Raw genomic sequence first — 20260 nt, forward strand, 5'->3', positions numbered from 1 at the left:
AGCAGTGTGAATGGACACCTGCCAGACGGCAGAGAACTTCTGTTTCCACTATGAAACAGAGGAATTGCTCTTGGACATGATAAAATATGGCATACAGAAGATACTCTTAATTTTCCTACAGAAAAACAGTTCCAGGACTTGTGTTTCGGAAGGGGGGGGGCATCATCTTTTCTGTTTTTCTATGTGATTTATTCGGGAAGATGTTCTCCATGGATGTAATTGCTTGACAATTGTTTAATAAAATGATTCTGGTTTTAAAAAAAATAAATAAAAAAGAGGGTTATAACCGTGTCCTTATGCATTAGTCAACACGGAAAAGCAAAACTAGATTAGCCAACGACTCAAAAGACTTAAAATGTCAGAAAAATGGGCATCTACTGACTATAATGACATTGTTTTTACAGCATCTGGTATCACATTCAGAAAAAAACTGTTCCCCAGCTGCCAAGTCCAGCTCGGAGTCTCCACCTCTGCTCCTGGCGTCTGTTAGGCTACGTTCACACATTGCGATTTTGCTCCGTTTTTTTTTTTTTTTTTTTGGGGGGGGGGGGGGGGCTGCATTTTTTTCATGTAAATTGTAAGCTGCACTTTACAGAGCCAGCAAAGTCTATGAGATTTCAGAAATCTCATGCACACACACACACACACACACACATTGTTTGCTTGTCACTTCTTTCAGTGCTTTTTCAATGTTTTTGCAGCGTTTTTTTTCACCCACAATGAGTAGTGCAAAAACGCAGGTATACGGTTTTGCAGAATTTTTAGTGAAAAAAAAGCAGATACAGCAGTATGTGAAACCCATTCATTTTTGCAATTTTCCCAAGTTTAAACCATAATGTCTTGATCTCCTCGCATTAGCATGGTAGTTGGAATTAGTGATTTATACAGTGTAAACATTGGCCGACCAAGGTGTGAAACTGAACAATACCTGTGGCTGACCAAAGTGTGAAAGTAAACAGTGTCGCCATCTAATTTCAAGTGGCTAGGACTGAAATGCCATATGAGGACCAGACGCAACCATACAGAAGCAAAATGCTAAACCACAATGTGAAAGATTCACTGTGCAGCCGGACTGTGTGTGCCGAGTATATGGTGAGAAAATACCAATATGGTGGAGTGTTAGGGTTACCTGCTTAATCTGCGATATGGAAGCGTCCCGCGGCACCTTCATCTGCACGTATATTCCAGTGGGGAGTAAGATATCCACAGACACTTTTGGTGAAAGCTGTGTATCGTCCGCCCAAAAGTCCATGGGATCCGACACAGTGGGAGGCATTTTGTAGGATGAGGTACTACCTGTGAAACATGGCCCTGAAAGGAGGCCACAGTATTAGTGTCATCACGTGGCACGATACATTAGGATATAAGCACGAGAACAGAATGAAGGGGACTTCTCTCAGTGATACATGCGCTGCACATTCATTATGGATGTAACATACAATACAACTTTCCTACTGCATCTTACATAGGACTTGTCACAGCGCTATGCCAGTGTTTTTTTTGTTTTTTTTTATATTTTACAGTTCCTACCCCTTTCCATTGCAGGGATATGGCCCCCCTCTTCAATGTATGTAAATCTGATCTTGTTAGGTAAGGGGGCGTAGTCCTAGACTTTTCTCTGGTCCATGAGGATCACACCTCCTTGGCTAACAAGACTAGATTTAAATCCAAGGAAGACTAGGTTATGAGGAGAGAGGCATTTATATTAGGAGTTTATGATTAACATTAACAAATAATCTTGTCATCTCCCACACTCCAAAATCGCCAGAGCAGGACCCCATACAAGAGCATGGGCCGTCATTGCACTTCTTTGTGTGAGATTTTATACCAAGGCATTCAGATGCGATTTCTGACACACAAAATGTTAAAATATCTCAGCAATTCCTCCTCATTTAAAGGGGTTTTCCCATGAACAGTTCATTTTCATCAATAGATCTTGGAATAATAATCATTTCCACAATCCAGTGTATTTACATAAAATGTTCCTGTGCCGAGATAATCCTATAAGGCTGTGTGCACACGCTGCGGAATGGGCTGCGGATTTTTCCATGCGGATTTGGCAAAATCCGCAGGTCAAAAGACCTGCGGTTTATCTGCGGTTTAGCCTGCGGTTTCCGCACAAAGAAGTGACGCTGCGGATTTAAACCCGCAGCAAAATCTGTGTGGAAAAATCTGCAGCATGTGCACAGATATTTGTGTTTTGCATCGATTATAATGGTACTGTACAATGCAGCAGAATCCACAACGTGTGCACATACCCTAAATGTGCCCCTGCTGTGTACTGTGTAATGTCTGAGTCTGACCGTGCAGGGACATGGTCTGATCACACCACTGCTCCTGGGCAGGGGAGGAAGCAAAAGAGTATACAGATATTACAGAATGGGATTGCAAATAGTTCTTTGAGGTAAAACATTTTTTAAAAACAGGCAGGGAAAAGGTCTTTATTATTAAGGGAAAAATAAATCCAAAACTGTAGGGCCCTAGCCACAAGCAGGCCTGATAATATAATAATAGGTCATAATATTGGAATTAAATAATCTCAAAATTCATACTAAAAAAATGTGCCAAAAAACACGTCAAGACATATGTTCCTACAAAATCACACCAAAAACATTGTGACTTTTAGAAGCAGTTTTTAGATGTGGGTTTTTCAGCCACATCCACATAAAAGAAACTCTGTGTGAACATCACCTAAGGTAGCAGGCTGCAGAAGGAGGATCCCTCACTGCTCACACTACAATAGGAAGCAGGGACTGACAAGTCCAACCCACATGGAAAATCAGTGATCCAATGCAGAAGATGAAAGCCAGCCCTAAGGCTGTGTGCACACGCTGCGGATTTTGCTGCGGTTCCGCAGCGGTTTTGGCCGCTGCGGACCCGCAGCAGTTTTTGCTGCGGTGTGCAGTACAATGATTCCCTATGGGAATCAAAAACCGCAGTGCAGACGGTGCGGAATTTTCCGCGCGGATTATCTGCGGTTTTCAATCCGCAGAAAGAATTGACATGTCAATTCTTTCTGCGGATTCCCCTGCGGTTTGCCATCTCCTCCATTGAGGAGATGAAAAACCGCAGGGCCAAACCGCAGAGCAATCCGCAGGTAAAACCGCAGGTCTTTTGACCTGCGGTTTCACCTGCGGATTTTACAAATTCCGCGCGGATGAATCCGCACCTAATCCGCAGCGTGTGCACACAGCCTAAGACATGCCTATGCGGAGACGTAACTTGTGGAGGAGACTTTGTGCCACCTGTGGTCCGGGGCTGGGCCTCTACCTCTGCACCCTGCATAGATACGTCACCACACTTATGGGTGATATTATGCTGGTAAATAATTATATTAGACTGAAAAGTGATGTATGAAGAGTGAGGAGGAAACAATTGTAGTTGAACAATGGGTGTCTAGGTATTTCTTGTATTGAGAACTGGAATCAGCTCTGGGCCACTTTCCCCGAATCAGGATAGGGAAACCACAGGATAGGGAAACCACAGGATAGGGAAACCACAGGATAGGGAAACCATAGGATGGAAAAACCATAGGATAGAAAAGCCACAGGATAGGGAAACCATAGGATAGTAAAACCATAGGACAGGGAAACAGTAGGGTAGGAAAACCATAGGATAGGGAAACCATAGGATGGGAAAACAGAATGGTAGGAAAACCATAGGATAGGGAAACCACAGGATAGGGAGAACCATAGGATAGGGAAACCATAGGATATGGAAACCATAGGACAGGGAAACCATAGGATAGGGAAACCATAGGACAGAAAAGCCACAGCATAGGGAAACCATAGGATATTAAAACCATAGGACAGGGAAACAGTAGGGTAGGAAAACCATAGGATAGGGAAACCATAGGATGGGAAAACCATAGGATGGGAAAACCATAGGATGGGAAAACCATAGGATGGGAAATCCACAGGATAGGGAAACCATAGGATATTAAAACCATAGGACAGGGAAACAGTAGGGTAGGAAAACCATAGGATAGGGAAACCATAGGATGGGAAATCCACAGGATAGGGAAACCATAGGATATTAAAACCATAGGATCACGAAACAGTAGGGTAGGAAAACCATAGGATAGGGAAACCATAGGATAGGGAGACCATAGGATAGGGAAACCGTAGGATGGGAGAACCATAGGATAGGGAAACCATAGGATACCAAAAACTATAGGATAGGGAAACCACAGGATAGGGAAAACCATAGGATAGGGAAACCATAGGATAGGGAAATCCACAGGATAGCGAAACCATAGGTTATTAAAACCATAGGATCAGGAAACAGTAGGGTAGGAAAACCACAGGATAGGGAGACCATAGGATATGGAAAACCATAGGATACGGAAAACCATAGGATAGGGAAAACCATAGGATAGGGAAAACCATAGGATAGGGAAAACCATAGGATAGGGAAAACCATAGGATGGGACACCACAGGATAGGGAAACCATAGGATGGGAAAACCATAGGATAGAAAAGCCACAGGATAAGGAAACCGTAGGATGGGAAAACCCCAGGATAGGGAAACCATAGGATAGAAAAACCATAGGATAGGAAAACCACAGGATAAGGAAACCGTAGGATGAGAAAACCACAGGATAGGGAAACAGAAAGCAGTTCTTAAATTTAAAGGTGAACTTTACTCGAGTGGCCATATTGGATGAAATAATTCAGAAAGATTACTATTATTCAATGATACATTAATCCCTGTGAGGATATCGGTGGTTTTCAGATCTTACATTTGCTCGTTACAAGTGGCGTAACTACAAAATTATGGGCCCCGGTGCGAACTTTCAAATGGGCACCCCCATGCCAAAACACACGGATATCTCTACTCCGTACACCTCGTACACACACATCTCCTCTCCGTCCACCTTGTACACGTGCGACTCCTCTCCGTCCACCTCGTACATGCGCGGCTCCGCTCCGTACACACACAGCTCCTCTCTGTCCACCTCATACACACGCTGCTGCGCTCCGTACACATTGTACACACGCGGCTTCTCTCCGTACACCTCGTACACACACGGCTGCGCTCCATACACTTCGTACACACATGGCTCCGCTCCGTACACCTTGTACACACACGGCTCTGCTACATCCACCTTGTAAACCCCTCCTGACCCCACACATAAACTTGACCTCATCCAGAACCATGACAACCAGCACAGCAGAGTCTTGCATACACGGAGGCTCCTGATCATGTGACCCCCAACTCCTCCCCTCCTGTGACCTCATCACAGGTCCTTTGCGCACAGAGCAGTCATCGCGTCAGGCCAATTGCAGCCTGGCAGCCAATCAAAGCACGGAGCTACACAGCCAATGAGCGGCTGCAGCTCCGCGATCGGGCCCCTAAGCGCTCTGGGCCCCGTCGCAGCTGCGACCGCGGTAGTCACGCCCCTGCTCGCTACCTCAACTAAATCTCTGATCCTTCAGCTAACTGCATGGGGTGTTAACAGCAGACCCTCTCTAAGCTCTGCCAGCATAGTTCCTGGTTAACCACAAAAGAGGCGGCTTTGCTTTTCTCAAGTCTTTCCGCAGTACAACTTACGCCATTCCTTCCCAGGTTTTCTCCGACACACTGCACAACACTGACAGCCGCGTTGCGTCAATCTTTGGCATGTACCCATTTTCCTGATCTTACCAACTCTACGCCATCAATATTTTTCAAGGGCTCAATCCCCCCAATTAAATACCAGTTTGTATGAAAATGTAATATTTTGTAATAAGTATCTGACATTTTTTTTTGTGTCATTCGACCTTACAGGAACATGCACAACAATAAAATATGCAGCATGAGCGAAACTTAAAATATGCAGTAACACAAGTTAGAGGGGCTTTACCAAATTCACACCAGGGAGGGACCTCTCCACGACTTACAGCCAACTGAGGGTCCGCACATTGCATCAGTGACATGTGAATATGGGTAAATTCAGCCAGATCACAAAAATAGTACCTATTAGGCTCTGTTCACATCAACAGTAATTACTCCTTTATTACAGAAGCAAAAAAAGTTAAATTTTATGTCTGTGGTGAACGTTTATATGCTGGGCACCAAAGCCAACCAACAGAACCCACTTACTAAAAAGGGGTCCTAAGCATTTCTATCAAGGAGCCAACACTTTACCAAGCAAATGAGTGCAGTGTGCTGTCCTATTTAGTCTGGTACTTTCAGTCAGATCACTCTTCAAATGGAGCCTCCTATTTAGATGTACTGATATTGACATGCAAGGACGTAACCTGAAGCCTGTGGGCTGAAATGTAACCTCCAACAGGGTCCCCAACAATCATGGTCAGGGAATCTGTCAGCAGGTTTTTGTTATGTAATCTGGGGGAAGCATGAGGTAGGGGCCGAGACACTGATTCCAGAGTTGTGTCATTTATTAAGCTGTGTGCTGTTGTTTCCATACAATCAGTATTTTATCAGCACTACAGGACTACAGCCCCTGTGTATCCTGGTTCTACTCTGCCTCCAACACTGATTAGCAGCTCACTGTCAATATACACAGAAAGCTGCCAATCAGTTGTGTGGGCGGCGGCAGCTTTCTGAGCTCTGCTGCTTCTAAAAGCTCTGATTGGGTCACAACTTCTGAACCCAGTAAACTAAGTGATACATCGCTGGAATCGGGGTCTATTTTCCTACATCATGCTGCTCTCAGATAAGGTAGCAAAAACCTGGTGACAGATTCCCTTTAATATTAGTCATTTCGACCCCTCTAGACTTCATGGCCATGGTGACAAAGCAATCCCGTCACCCACTATTACTATGCCCTTGTTTTCATCTTTGCAAAAAAAAAAAAACAAACCCTCAGTACTAGGCTTCAATCCCTCGCTGAGCTATCCCTACATGATAAGCTACCGCCAATCCCTGCAATCAATGGTCAGGTACTGACAGCAATGATGGAGACAGGTGATTGAAAAGCTGGGTCCTATGTGCGCTTTGTTTTATTATACTTTTTATCACTTTTTTTGCCCTTGGGACAACCCCTTTTGGAAAATAAAAGCAGGATTCCGACTTTACAAAATAAAAATAGGCCCAGCTGCCTAAGCCATTACCTTAGCTGGAGAGACCTGCTGAACGCTGCGTGCTGCTGCCTGACCCAATGTGGTAAGGGTTAATGCGTCACACAGTCATGAGGCAATACTAATAATATCACTTCCCTTAATTGTGTACAACAACAAACGAGATCATGTCAGCTGAACACAGCCGCCATTGTCCTAGACTGGGTGACTGGGAGTGATCCTGGTTCGGGGCCAAGCTCCCACACAGCAAACCTCACAGCGGCAGAGCTCGCGAGCGCGGGAGGGAATACGTGAGGTGAAAAGTATGGACCACGGGGGTGTCACTGCAGGAAATATGGCAAGATAGCATTCACTGCAGAGACCACCCGAGACCACGTGAGGTCTCAGTGTTCCTTGTGATAGCTGGTAAAGATAAGGATCGAGTGAGGTTGTCCATCTTCAGGGATAAAAAAATTTTTTACTTAAATACATGTATTTCAGACTAAAGATAATTTTTGCAGCTGGGTTTCCATCTAGATTTTGCTCTATATGGCTTTTGCAGGCTCTTTATTTCCCTGCACACTCAACTTTGATGTGGTCGGTAGTCCTAAATCAGCTGAGAGGAGCTTAAAAAAAGATGAAAGAGTTATTAACGCTCCTGTTATCAAAAAGGGAAGGATGTAGGAAGCCCAAGAGGAGATGAAATGGATGAATATATAAAGTTTCCAAAAACAACGCGTTTCGGGACACAGTCCCCTTTATAAAGTTATGTAGACAGAATACTATACAACAGATAAGGATAGGTTAAATAGTGTCTAATATGGTGCTAAGGGGTTGGTGGTCCTGCCCCTTGGACAAGATAAAGTAAAAAGGGTTTCTCAAATTCACATAATTGTAATACAGAATATAAACATGAAGAATGATAAAATACAATGCACATGAAACGTAGTACGAGGCAGTAAATGATCGGCTGGAAGAACACCGGTTACTACAGTAGTAAGGTGTCGGCAAGTAGAATACATACGGCAGGTAGGATTACACGAGCAAGCACTCACAAGAGGGGCATCACGCATGCGCTTATGAGAGCACCATGTAAGCTGTATAGGGAGAGTGGTGGAGCACGACCATGGCAGGGAGGTACCCAATGGCGGAATGGATTATATATTCGCTTGGCCGTATAGGGAGAGCGGTGGTGCGCTACTGCAAGGAGTGTGCACACAGGATGGGAGAAGTGTGTGGTTCACTGTCAGCCATATAAAAAGGAAGATGGCCCTGCGCTGTCATAAACTGAGTGGTACATGCGTCTGTGATAAGAAGCGCATTACTAGGATCCGTGCAGATGCTAGAAACAATGAGAAACAACAAGAAATATAGGTGCATTTAGTATAGTAGCCAGCAGTAGATAATAAAATACAACCACGTGCCCTATGGGATGAAGGCATTATAGAAAACAAAATCACAAAAAGCTCACCCCATGTGCAAATCAAAAAGATTATGAAAATGTTCCAGATGAATAAAATTATAAATATTTGAATACTAAAATGTGATTATAATAAGTCTATAATTAAATAACTAATAGTAACTATGTGACATGGGATTATATAGATCAAGAAAGAGGGACAGCCCATATGGCCATGAGAAGCCTTACGGATAGATACATATCTTGTAAGATGACTGTCACACACAGTGGATGGGAGGTATGTATCACATGTCCTCTGTGACATAAACCTGGAGTAATGCTCTAGCACACATAGTACTAAAAGGGGTTAGTCGGCCATGTTAGATTCAGCTCTAATTGTGTGTAGCTGAAGAGTTAGGGCGGTTGGATTTCTCACCATATCGCCACCCCTGGATGTGGCTCATAAAATAAAATAGAGTCTGCTTGTTTGACACATGGCATGCGTCTGGAACTAAGAAAACCTCCTGTGTGATGTCTCCAGACTGAGCCAGTAGGCTGGATGCTATCCAGCTTGTGTGTCCTGGACATTTCTATCGCAGCATTTAGGGGGTTAAACTGTCGGTAGCGGTATGGGCATCGGCGGTGATAGCACGCACACAGATCTTGTGCGTGTAAAATTGCCTGGACGTACTTAGTACAGTCATGGCCAAAAGTTTTGAGAATGACACAAATATTAATTTTTACAAAGTCTACTGCTTCATTTTTTCTAATGGCAATTTGCATATACTCCAGAATGTTATAAAGAGTGATCAGCTTAACAACAATTACTTGAAAAGTCAATATTTGCCTAGAAAATGAACTTTATCCCCCAAAACACATTTCAACATCATTGCAGCCCTGCCTTAAAAGGACCAGCTAACATCGTTTCAGTGATTGCTCCATTAACACAGGTGTGGGTGTTGATGAGGACAGGGCTGGAGATCAATCTGTCATGATTAAGTAAGAATGACACCACTGGACACTTTAAAAGGAGGCTGGTGCTGGGCATCATTGTTTCTCTTCTGTTAACCATAGTTATCTCTAAAGAAACACGTGCAGTCATCATTGCACTGCACAAAAATGGCCTAACAGGGAAGAGTATCGCAGCTAGAAAGATTGCACCTCAGTCAACAATCTATCGCATCATCAAGAACTTCAAGGAGAGAGCTTCCCTTGTTGCCAAAAAGGCTCCAGGGCGCCCAAGAAAGACCAGCAAGCGCCAGGACCGTCTCTTAAAAGTGTTTCAGCTGCGGGATCGGGCTACCAGCAGTGCAGAGCTTGCTCAGGAATGGCAGCAGGCAGGTGTGAGTGCATCTGCACGCACTGTGAGGCGGAGACTCTTGGAGCAAGGCCTGGTCTTAAGGAGGGCAGCAAAGAAGCCACTTCTCTCCAGGAAAAACATCATGGACAGACTGATATTCTGCAAGAGGTACAGGGAGTGGACTGCTGAGGACTGGGGTAAAGTCATTTTCTCTGATGAATCCCCTTTTCGATTGTTTGGGACATCTGGAAAACGGCTTATTCGGAGAAGACCAGGTGAGCGCTACCACCAGTCTTGTCTCATGCCAACTGTCAAGCATCCTGAAACCATTCATGTGTGGGGTTGCTTCTCAGCCAAGGGAATGGGCTCTCTCTGTCTTGCCTTAAAACACAGCCATGAATAAAGAATGGTACCAGAATGTCCTTCAAGAGCAACTTCTCCCAACCGTCCAAGAGCAGTTTGGCGATCAACAATGCCTTTTTCAACATGATGGAACACCTTGCCATAAAGCAAAGGTGATAACTAAATGGCTCAGGGAACAAAACATAGAGATTTTGGGACCATGGCCTGGAAACTCCCCAGATCTTAATCCCATTGAGAACTTGTGGTCAATCATCAAGAGACGGGTGGACAAACAAAAACCTTCAAATTCAGACAAAATAAAAGCATTGATTTTGCAAGAATGGACTATCAGTCAGGATTTGATCCAGAAGTTGATTGAGAGCATGCCAGGGAGAATTGCTGAGGTCCTGAAGAAGAAGGGTCAACACTGCAAATATTGACTTGCTTCATTAACTCATTCTAACTGTCAATATAACCTTTTGCTACTCATAATATGATTGCAATTATATTTCTGCATGTGATAAAAACATCTGACAAACACACATAAAAACCAGAGGCCAGCAGATCATGTGAAAATATAATATTTGTGTCATTCTCAAAACTTTTGGCCATGACTGTATGTCCAAGGTCAGGAAGCAGAAGTACATTACAGGTCAGGAAGAGGCTAAACGGAAACTGTTTCTGTGTTACCTTACCACACACCCAAGTGAGCAGCATTCCCACAAATTTATATATATATTAGACAAAATAATGGAAACACCTAACGTTTTGGCATCATAATCTTCGAACATGTTATAAACATGCAAACTGTGACATATGGTAATGTTGTAGTTGATTATTTGTGTTATGTGATATGTGTATGTAAATTAACTGTTTGTTTTGCAGAATTATAAGAACATTGATGAAAACCTGATACCAATGGCAGACCTCTCGGATTTTCAAAGAGGCCAAATTGTTGGTGCTCGTATGGCAGGCGCTAGTGTAACAAAAAGTGCCCGAATGCTTGGCGTGTCAAGAGGTACTGTCTCCAAAGTAATAATGACTGCGTTTGAAAGAGAAGGAAAAACGTCCGCAACAAAGTACAGGTCCGGCCGAAAGTCGAAGTTGACTGAGAGAGACCGTCGGACTCTAAAGCGAATTGTGAGAGAGGATCGCAAGACCACGGCTCCGATAATCACTGATGAGCTCAATGAACAACTACAGAACTCAGTTTCCATGAAAACTGTTCGTCGGGAGCTGCACAAATCTGGATTCCACGGAAGAGCTGCAATTAGTAAACTGCTGCTCTCACTGACAAATGTTTCCAAGCGTTTAGAGTGTGTAGAAACCTCCAGAATTGGTCCCTCGAGCAGTGGAAACGTGATATTATCAGACGAATCATCGTTTACCCTATTTCCGACCTCCGGCCGAGTGTACGTGGAGACAGCCGAAAAAAGCATTCCATCCAGACTGCCTTCTCCCAACCGTAAAACATGGCGGAAGTTCTGTGATGATCTGGGGTGCTATTTCGTGGCGATCCGCCGGGCCAATGATATCCCTTCATGGAAGAATTAACAGCCGAGATTATTTAGGCATTTTGGGCGACCAAGTGCATCCTATGATTCAAGCACTGTTCCCGAAGGGGAACGCCATCTTTCAGGATGATAATGCACCAGTTCATACAGCTAGAATCGTTAAAGCATGGCACAAGGAACACTGTAATGAAGTTGAGCATCTCATCTGGTCCCCACAATCCCCAGACCTCAACATTATTGAGCATTTATGGTCGATTTTAGAGATTCAAGTTAGACGTCGATGACATCAGCGTCACCATGGCAACCATTATGACATTATAATGAGGGGCAGGGCATGATGCGCACACACTTTTTCCCCAGTATGTAGATAGGGACAAAATTGTTTGGTGAATTGGAACGCGCGGGGTTAAAATTTCGCCTCACAACATATCTTAGGACGCTCTCGGGGTCCAGACGTGTGACTGTGCCAAATTTTGTGGCTGTAGCTGCGACGGTGCGGATGCCTATCCCGGACATACACACACACACACGCATACATACATACATACACACTTTGAGCATATATATATATATATATATATATATAGCTCAATGTGGGTGTGTATGTATGTATGTGTGTGTGTGTGTGTGTATATGTCCGGGATAGGCATCCGCACCGTTGCAGCGACAGCCACAAAATTTGGCACAGTCACACGTGGCCAGACAAAATTGTTGCCATCCTCATCTTTAATATTTGGCTGCAAACCCTTTGATATAAATAACTGCAATTACTTGATTCCTGTAACCATCGTCAAGCTTCTTGCACTTCTCAACTGGAAGTTTGGCGCACTCTTCAATTGCAAACTGCTCCAGGTCTCTCCAATTTGAAGGTCGCCTTTTCCCAACAACAATTTATGATCTCTCCACAGGTGTTCAATGGGATTTAGATCCGGACTCATTGCTGCCACTTCAGAACTCTCCAAAGCTTTGGTTCCATCCATTGTTGGGTGCTTCCTGAAGTATGTTTGGGGTCATTGTCCTGTTGGAAAACCCATGACCTAGGATGCAAACCCATCTTTCTGACACTGGGCACTACATTTTGACCCAAAATCCTTTGGTAATCTTCATATTTCATGATGCCTAGCACACAGTCAAATCAAGACACCCAGTGGCAGAGATAGTAAAACAACCCCAAAACATCTTTGAACCTCCATCATATTTGACTGTAGGTACTGTGTTCTTTTCTTTGTGGTCCTCATTCCATTTTCGGTAAACAGTACAATGATGAGCTTTACCAAAAAGATCTATCTTGGTCTCATCTGTCCACAAGATGCTTTCCCAGAAGGATTTTGGCTTACTCACCTGCATTGCGGCAAACTGCAGTCTAGCTTTCTATGTCTCTCTGTAAGCAGTGGGGTCCTCCTGGGTCTCCTGCCATAACATTTAATTTAATTCAAATATCGACAGACAGCTTTCGCTGACACTGATGCACCCTAAGCCTGCAGGACACCTTGAATTTCTTTGGCACTTGATTGGGGCTGCTTATCCACCATCCGAACTATCCTGCGGTGCAACATTTCATCAATTTTTCACTGATGTCCATGTCCATGGAGATTGGCTACAGTGCCATGGGTTGTAAACTTCTTCATTATGTTACACATCCTGGAATAAGGAACATCAAGATCTCTGGAGATGGACTTGTAACCTTAAGATTGCTGATATTTTTCAACAATTTTGGATGTAAACTCCTCAGACAGTTCTCTTCTTCTCTCTTTGTTCTCCATCATTAGTGTGACACACAATGCAAAGACTGAGTCCACTTTCCCCCTTTGTATCTGGTTTCAGGAGTGATTTTCATATTGTCCACACATGCTACAAGCCACAGGTGAGTCTGAATGGACATCACATGCTTGAAACAAAGTTTGTAAAGGTACCAACAATTTTGTTCAGACCATTTTTGGTGTTTCGTGAGAAATTATACCCAATTTGCCTTTTTTCCTATTTTTTTTGCGTTATTCCAATTCACATAAAAGGAATAAATATGTGTATAACAAAACATGTGTAATTGCAATAATTTTCTGGGAGAAATACTTATTTTTCTGGAACAACTTCAAGAGTGCCAACACTTTGTTTTTCCTTTGCGACTCAAAACAAGAGTCTTCTCTAGAATTAGGGATAATTTCAATCGGAGTGATGGTGACAGCAGAGAAATGGTGTTCATTTCAGCACAGAGCTTGCTTAAGTAGACTGTTTTTGGTGTACCATTGGCCATGTTTCAATGGTGTTTATTAACCCATGCTTGTAAACATTGGGTAGAGCACAGGCAATTGATTAGATAAATGACAGAAGAGGAGGAACAGTTGAGGAAGTTCTTGATGTTCAACTCATCCCATATACTAGTGCTGGTGATGATTGTATATGATAGTATAGCCTTGTGGCTATTCTAACAAAAAACAGTTCAGGAAACGTTGGGAGGAGGGGTGGGCAGATTTTGGAGCACTATTTTCTGTTCTAGAGCGGCTATAAAGAGTTTTGGAGTCTTTTTCGTTAAGTGTCTTCAGCAGCCATGTGCAGGTGGAGAAGGCTCCATCACTTCTGTGGCAAATTATTGTATCTATTTCAGGGCCAATCTTGTATTGTAGCTTCAGGTATCAGTGCAGACTTGATTTACAACTCAAATTATTACTACCTTGTAACGAATACCTGGATGATAACGGAAAAGGAATAGCAAAGTTCATCCGCAGGTTTGCACGCAGGGTTTGTGTGAAGCTCCCGAGATCGGAGGAAGCAGAGAAGCTGCAGTGTAACGATCCCGGATATAGATTCAGTATGGGACACAAATCAGATCACATACGCAACAGATGTTTCATAACTTTAAGTTTAGAACCAAAAGTTTTCCACTAATATTTTACATGAGATTCTTGGCCTTATCTAAATAAACCTACATTACAAAACATTGATCCTAGAAATGTGAGAATGTGGAATTGTAGCCCAGCAGCCAAAGTATACACCTAAACATTAGTATCATTAGCCTAAGCACATTCCTGGTGCCACCAAAAATGCAAGAAAATATGTGGTAAAATCCTTACATGCTTTTCAATCTATAGGGGGCGACCTAGTGCAAAGGGCAATGGCACAACACTATATCTGTAGAACACCGACAGTACAGGCCGCCGAGAGTGAAGGAATACATTTATATAGTCATTGGCGTATAAAACTTTGCATGGATCAATTGTAGAAGCGAATAAAAGGAACTTTGTAATATATACAGTATTATCAGAGAAAAACTTTTTTCTCCACTTATGAGCCTCTTACTGCCTTCCACTTGGCCCATAAGCTCAATCCAGTCTGAAAAAACATAGCTTACAGAGGTTGTCTGGTCCAAAGATAAGTCTGAGAGAAGCATGGGTAATACATACCCCCGACCAGTGGGCGCAGCCTCGCTCCATACACTTGTATAGAACCGAGGCCTGACCCTGTCTAGAGATGCAGTCGGCCAGTGGGCATGGCCGACTTGAGGGTGCAACCTCACTCCATAGAAGTGGATGGAGAGTGAGGCTGTGCCCACCGGCCAGGGCATGTATAACACATACATATCCTCACTCCTGGGTCTGAATACATCGAATCCCCATAATGTAGCTGTATACCTACATTCTCGCTTCCTGACTCGAGATTAGCAGCTCTCACTTCTTCCAGGTGTCAGTTTCGTCTGAAGGAGGTGAGAGTGAAGGGGTTACATGACATAACATCACACGATCCCCGGGACAGCAGGCACCGACCGGGAACGGTGCCCGCACAGGAGGCAAGTATGGGCAGTTATGATTTTACATGGGGGAAATACAGTGATTAAGATGGGACTGTCCAAGTAGTGGACAACCCCCTTTAAATCTGCCATGGCCAAGATGGACTGCCAGCTCACGGAGGGATCAGATTACTGGTGGCTATGGAAGTCTACAGACAGCTCACGGAGGGATCAGATTACTGGTGGCTATGGAAGTCTACAGTGTGGGGAATAGGAGTAAGAGGGGGAGCAAGAGAGAAGCAGAGTGAAACAGGCAAGGAGTTGCAAGTGCCGCTGCTTTCCAGTGCTTATCTCACCCAGGAGCTTGATTCACAGCCACGCTGCTTAACAAAAAAGCTGTGTATAAAACTGAGGATGTGCAGACACCAAAAGTTTGAAAGGAGTACAAAAAAAAAGAAAAAAAGCTTGGATCATTATTTTGGTAACAGAACAGAGCTCCTATGCACTTTTATGTGTTGCACATATGAACATTTGGTGAAAGTACCACCATGCCACAGAATCTCAAGTTGATCAGAGCTTGTTTATGGCTCTATTGTATGACTGTTTCATTGATTAGATTTTAGGTAGCAAAAGATGCGATCAGTGTTTGTTGGGCTTTAGAAAAAGCTTTGAAAGGGCCAGAAATGCACATGCACACCAATAGAGCAGATGAGATAACATGCAAGACAGTCAGCACTGATACTACATGTACCAGCAATGAATACGTGGAGTCTGAACAGTCCAATCAATATTAGTTCACCTTGCAGTAACAGAAGACACATCTCTCCTTTCAATCTAGTCAGTAGTGCCCTCGCTGATGTACGCAGGCAGTAGCGCCTTCGCTGATGTAAGCAGGCTGTAGCACCCTCGCTGATGTACGCAGGCTGTAGCGCCCTCGCTGATGCACGCAGGCTGTAGCGCCCTCGCTGATGTACGCAGGAAGTAGTGCCCTCGCTGATGTAGGCAAGCAGTAGTGCTTTCGCTGATGTATGCAGGCAGTAGTGCCCTCGCTGATGTATGCAGGCAGTAGTGCCCTCGCTGATGTACGCAGGCAGTAGTGCCCTCGCTGATGTACGCAGGCAGTAGTGCCCTCGCTGATGTAGGCAGGCAGTAGTGCTCTCGCTGATGTATGCAGGCAGTAGTGCCCTCGCTGATGTATGCAGGCAGTAGTACCCTCGCTGATGTACGCAGGCAGTAGTGCCCTCGCTGATGTACGCAGGCAGTAGTGCCCTCGCTGATGTACGCAGACAGTAGTGCCCTCACTAATGTACGCAGACAGTAATGCCCTCACTAATGTACGCAGGCAGTAGGGTTCTGACTGATGTACGCAGGCAGTAGCACCCTCGCTGATGTAGGCAGGCAGTGCTCTTGATGATGTACGCAGGCAGTAGCACCCTCGCTGATGTAGCAGGCAGTAGCACCGACACTGATGTTGCAGGCAGTAGCGCCCTCGCTGATGTAGCAGGCAGTAGCGCCCTCGCTGATGTAGCAGGCAGTAGCACCCTCGCTGATGTAGCAGGCAATAGCACCCTCGCTGATGTAGCAGGCAGTAGCACCCTGGCTGATGCAGCAGGAGGTAGCACTCTCGCTGATGTAGCAGGCAGTAGCGCCCTGGCTGATGTAGGCAGGCAGTAGCGCCCTCGCTGATGTAGCAGGCAGTAGCGCCCTCGCTGACGTATGCAGGTAGTAGTGCCCTCGCTGATGTATGCAGGCAGTAGCGCCCTCGATTATGTACGCAGGCAGTAGCTCCTTCAATGATGTAGGAGGCAGTAGCGCCCTTGCTGATGTACGCAAGCAGTAGCGCCCTCGCTGATGTACGCAGGCAGTAGCACCCTCACTGATGTTCGCAGGCAGTAGTGCCCTCGCTGATGTAGGCAGGCAGTAGGGCTCTCGCTGACGTATTCAGGAAGTAGTGCTCTCGCTGATGTAGGCAGGCAGTAGCACCCTCGCTGATGCACGCAGGCAGTAGTGCCCTCGCTGACATATGCAGGCAGTAGCCCCCTCGATTATGTACACAGACAGTAGCACCCTCAATGATGTAGGAGGTAGTAGCGCCCTCGCTGATGTACGCAAGCGGTTGCGCCCTCGCTGATGTACGCAGGCAGTAGCGCCCTCGCTGATGTACACAGGCAGTAGCGCCCTCAATGATGCACGCAGGCAGTAGCGCCCTCAATGATGTATGCAGGCAACATTACCTTTGCTGATGTACACTAGCAGTAGTGCCCTCACTGATGTATGCAGGCAGTAGTGCCCTCACTGATGTACACAGGCAGTAGTGCCCTCACTGATGTACACAGGCAGTAGGGCTCTGATTGATGCACGCAGGCAGTAGTGCCCTCATTGAAGTATGCAGAAAGTAGTGCCCTCGCTGATGTACACAGGCAGTAGCGCCGTCGCTGATGTACGCAGACAGTAGTGCCCTCACTAATGTATGCAGGCAGTAGGGCTCTGATTGATGCACGCAGGCAGTAGTGCTCTTGATGATGTACACAGGCAGTAGCGCCCTCGCTGATGTATGCAGGCAGTAGCGCCCTCACTGATGTATGCAGGAAGTAGTGCCCTCGCTCATGTACACAGGCAGTAATGCCCTCGCTAAGGTACGCAGACAGTAGTGCCCTCACTAATGTAGGCAGGCAGTAGGGTTCTGACTGGTGTACGCAGGCAGTAGCGCCCTCGCTAATGTAGGCAGGCAGTAGTGCTCTCGCTGATGTACACAGGCAGCAGTGCCCTCACTGATGTACGCAGGCCCTGAGCTCATTTTAGTCCTTTCGGAAGCACCAAGCTTCAGTTCAATCTAGTTGAACTCTGGAGATTTCTTTGTGCAGTTACAGTTCTCCATTTCTCAGAGAAAGGAAAACCACTCAAACCACAAGATCCAGGTCCTTTGTTGCAGCATCAAAGCCCTAACATCAAACAGCACGCTGATTTCTCAATTTGGACGCAGCTTGTCAGCAGAGCTAATTGATTGCAGGAGAATGCGGCAAATAACAACCCAAATGATGATTAGATGAGATGTAGAATATGACGCTCTGACTGCCCATTTCCTCTCCATTGTGTAGTGGATTTATTTTTAGTGTTCCTGCAGAATGTGGCATTTCATTATCTAACTAATTACGGCCTGATTAAAAGGTGGATGTCAGGTCTAAGAATAAAGGAAACATGGCTTCTCATTTTAATAGAAGGAAAAGACTTTGCGGGACTGCTTTTGTTCTCTAGGGGTTTACTCATCAGAAAAAAGCTGCCTGCTCATACTCTCCATTAGGACACCCCTTTATGGGTGAGAGCAGAGAGTGCTACTGCAATACTATATCTCCTCTGCAGAGGTCGCTGCATGGGAAGGTCTGGCCGTCACTTCTTATTCCAGCACATCTAGAGTCTGTGACGATGCCCATGCTTACTCCCATAGTAAAGGGACGGGTCACACAAGAAAAACAAAGCAGCGATATCACCCCAAATACATGAGAGTGTTAATAGTGCAAAGAAGAAAAAGAATACAGCCATGATGCCCACTATGGTCTAGTTATTACTGACAGCCAGTACGGCCATCGCAGCTCCTTCAAGGGTCGGGTCCTCATTCATACCTTCCAAGATTTGCAAATCAGCAGTGTAGAATAGCTGGGTGACCACCGCATGTGAGAGCTGAAATGCTGGCCATGTTGGTTGCCCTATATTGCTCACAAATGTAATAAAGAAGGGGCTCACATAAAGGAGGGGACAAATAATTGAGATCTCTAGCCTGCCACCACCTTTTAACCATTGACAACCATACTGGGAGACAACCATTCATTATTGAATTCAGTGGGTGCTGTGCAATTTTTCATTTTCCTAACAGAGGAAGGTTTTGTCCTGAGGAACAGGTCCTGCATGACCTCGAAACGCGTTGACTATTAACCTATTTTGAAACAAAGCTTTCAAGAATATCATCTGGCATCCATCTTTATCAGCAGTGCAGATTTGGACACATACACCCGGTTTCACCAACAGCCCCTCAACTGGTATGCTGAGCACTTCGGCTCCTGTCTGCAGTACAGTAGTCAGCGGCAGACAGGAGACACTGATGGAAGCCTGCAGTAACATTATGTCAGCCTGGCTGTAGGGAGTTCATTCGGTGCTCGAGCACCATCTATCAAGGCATGGCAAAGGGCTCAGTAAGCAAAATGCAGAGGGGTAACAGTGCAATGAGGCCTTTGACCACATCAAGGGTCCACCAATGCCCCTTCCTTTTTGGGTTTGTTTTTTTCAGAAACTAAAAACCAACACTAAAGGTGTGATTTTTATAGGGGCCATGTCCCCTATAGACCCGCATAAGTGGTTTAATTAATGTTTTGTAATGTAATAATTCATTAAATTCATTATGATGACACACTTCAAGGAAATGCAACATTTCTTCCTGTTACTACAAATAAAAGGAAGGAGATGACAGAGGCAAGAGGTAAAACCAAGACTGGAGTCCTGGGGAGCACATCACTACGAACACGGTCAGAAGGCGAGATCCAAAGACTCGCGGAAGATACAAAACCACAAACCAAACACTTGGCGGTTACCAGTAGCTGCTGCGCGCTCGGACTGAGCGATCATCGCTCCTGATGACAGCTTCCCAGTAACAGAAAGGAAAAGTGGAATATGTCTGTAAGCTGTCAGCACACAAAGAGTAATTACTTATAAACATTTATTACATGCCAAGATAGGAAGCGAAAAAAATGAGAATATACTGGGCTGCTGCAGACCTGGGATCTCTCTGCTGTGCACGTGTATACCCATGGAGGCCAATACTGCATGCACTGTGAGGACAGAAATCATGGCAGAACCTGAATAATCAGGAGCTCAAGTGTAGTGATAAGCGAATTGGTTCGGAAAATGATCGTCAAACATAAATTCGGCGTGAATATGGCACATTCAGATTCGTGATCGGAAACCCGAGCAAAATTTTATAAAATCGGT

At 44.9% G+C, this 20260-nt stretch overlaps 1 protein-coding gene across 1 annotated transcript in view; it reads right to left on the reverse strand.

Moving 5' to 3' along the window:
- PIK3CB (phosphatidylinositol-4,5-bisphosphate 3-kinase catalytic subunit beta) overlaps positions 1–20260 on the reverse strand; it is a 222917-nt gene that overhangs the window by 90926 nt on the left and 111731 nt on the right. The window contains exon 3 of the mRNA XM_073581310.1: positions 1130–1311. Within this exon, the coding sequence (XP_073437411.1) occupies positions 1130–1276 (147 nt within the window). The 5' untranslated portion in view covers positions 1277–1311. The remainder of the gene's footprint in view (positions 1–1129; positions 1312–20260) is intronic.

This window comes from Dendrobates tinctorius, unplaced genomic scaffold, assembly GCF_039654945.1.
Source record: "Dendrobates tinctorius isolate UK_male_01 unplaced genomic scaffold, ASM3965494v1 ptg000069l, whole genome shotgun sequence".
Taxonomy (NCBI): Eukaryota; Metazoa; Chordata; class Amphibia; order Anura; family Dendrobatidae; genus Dendrobates; species Dendrobates tinctorius.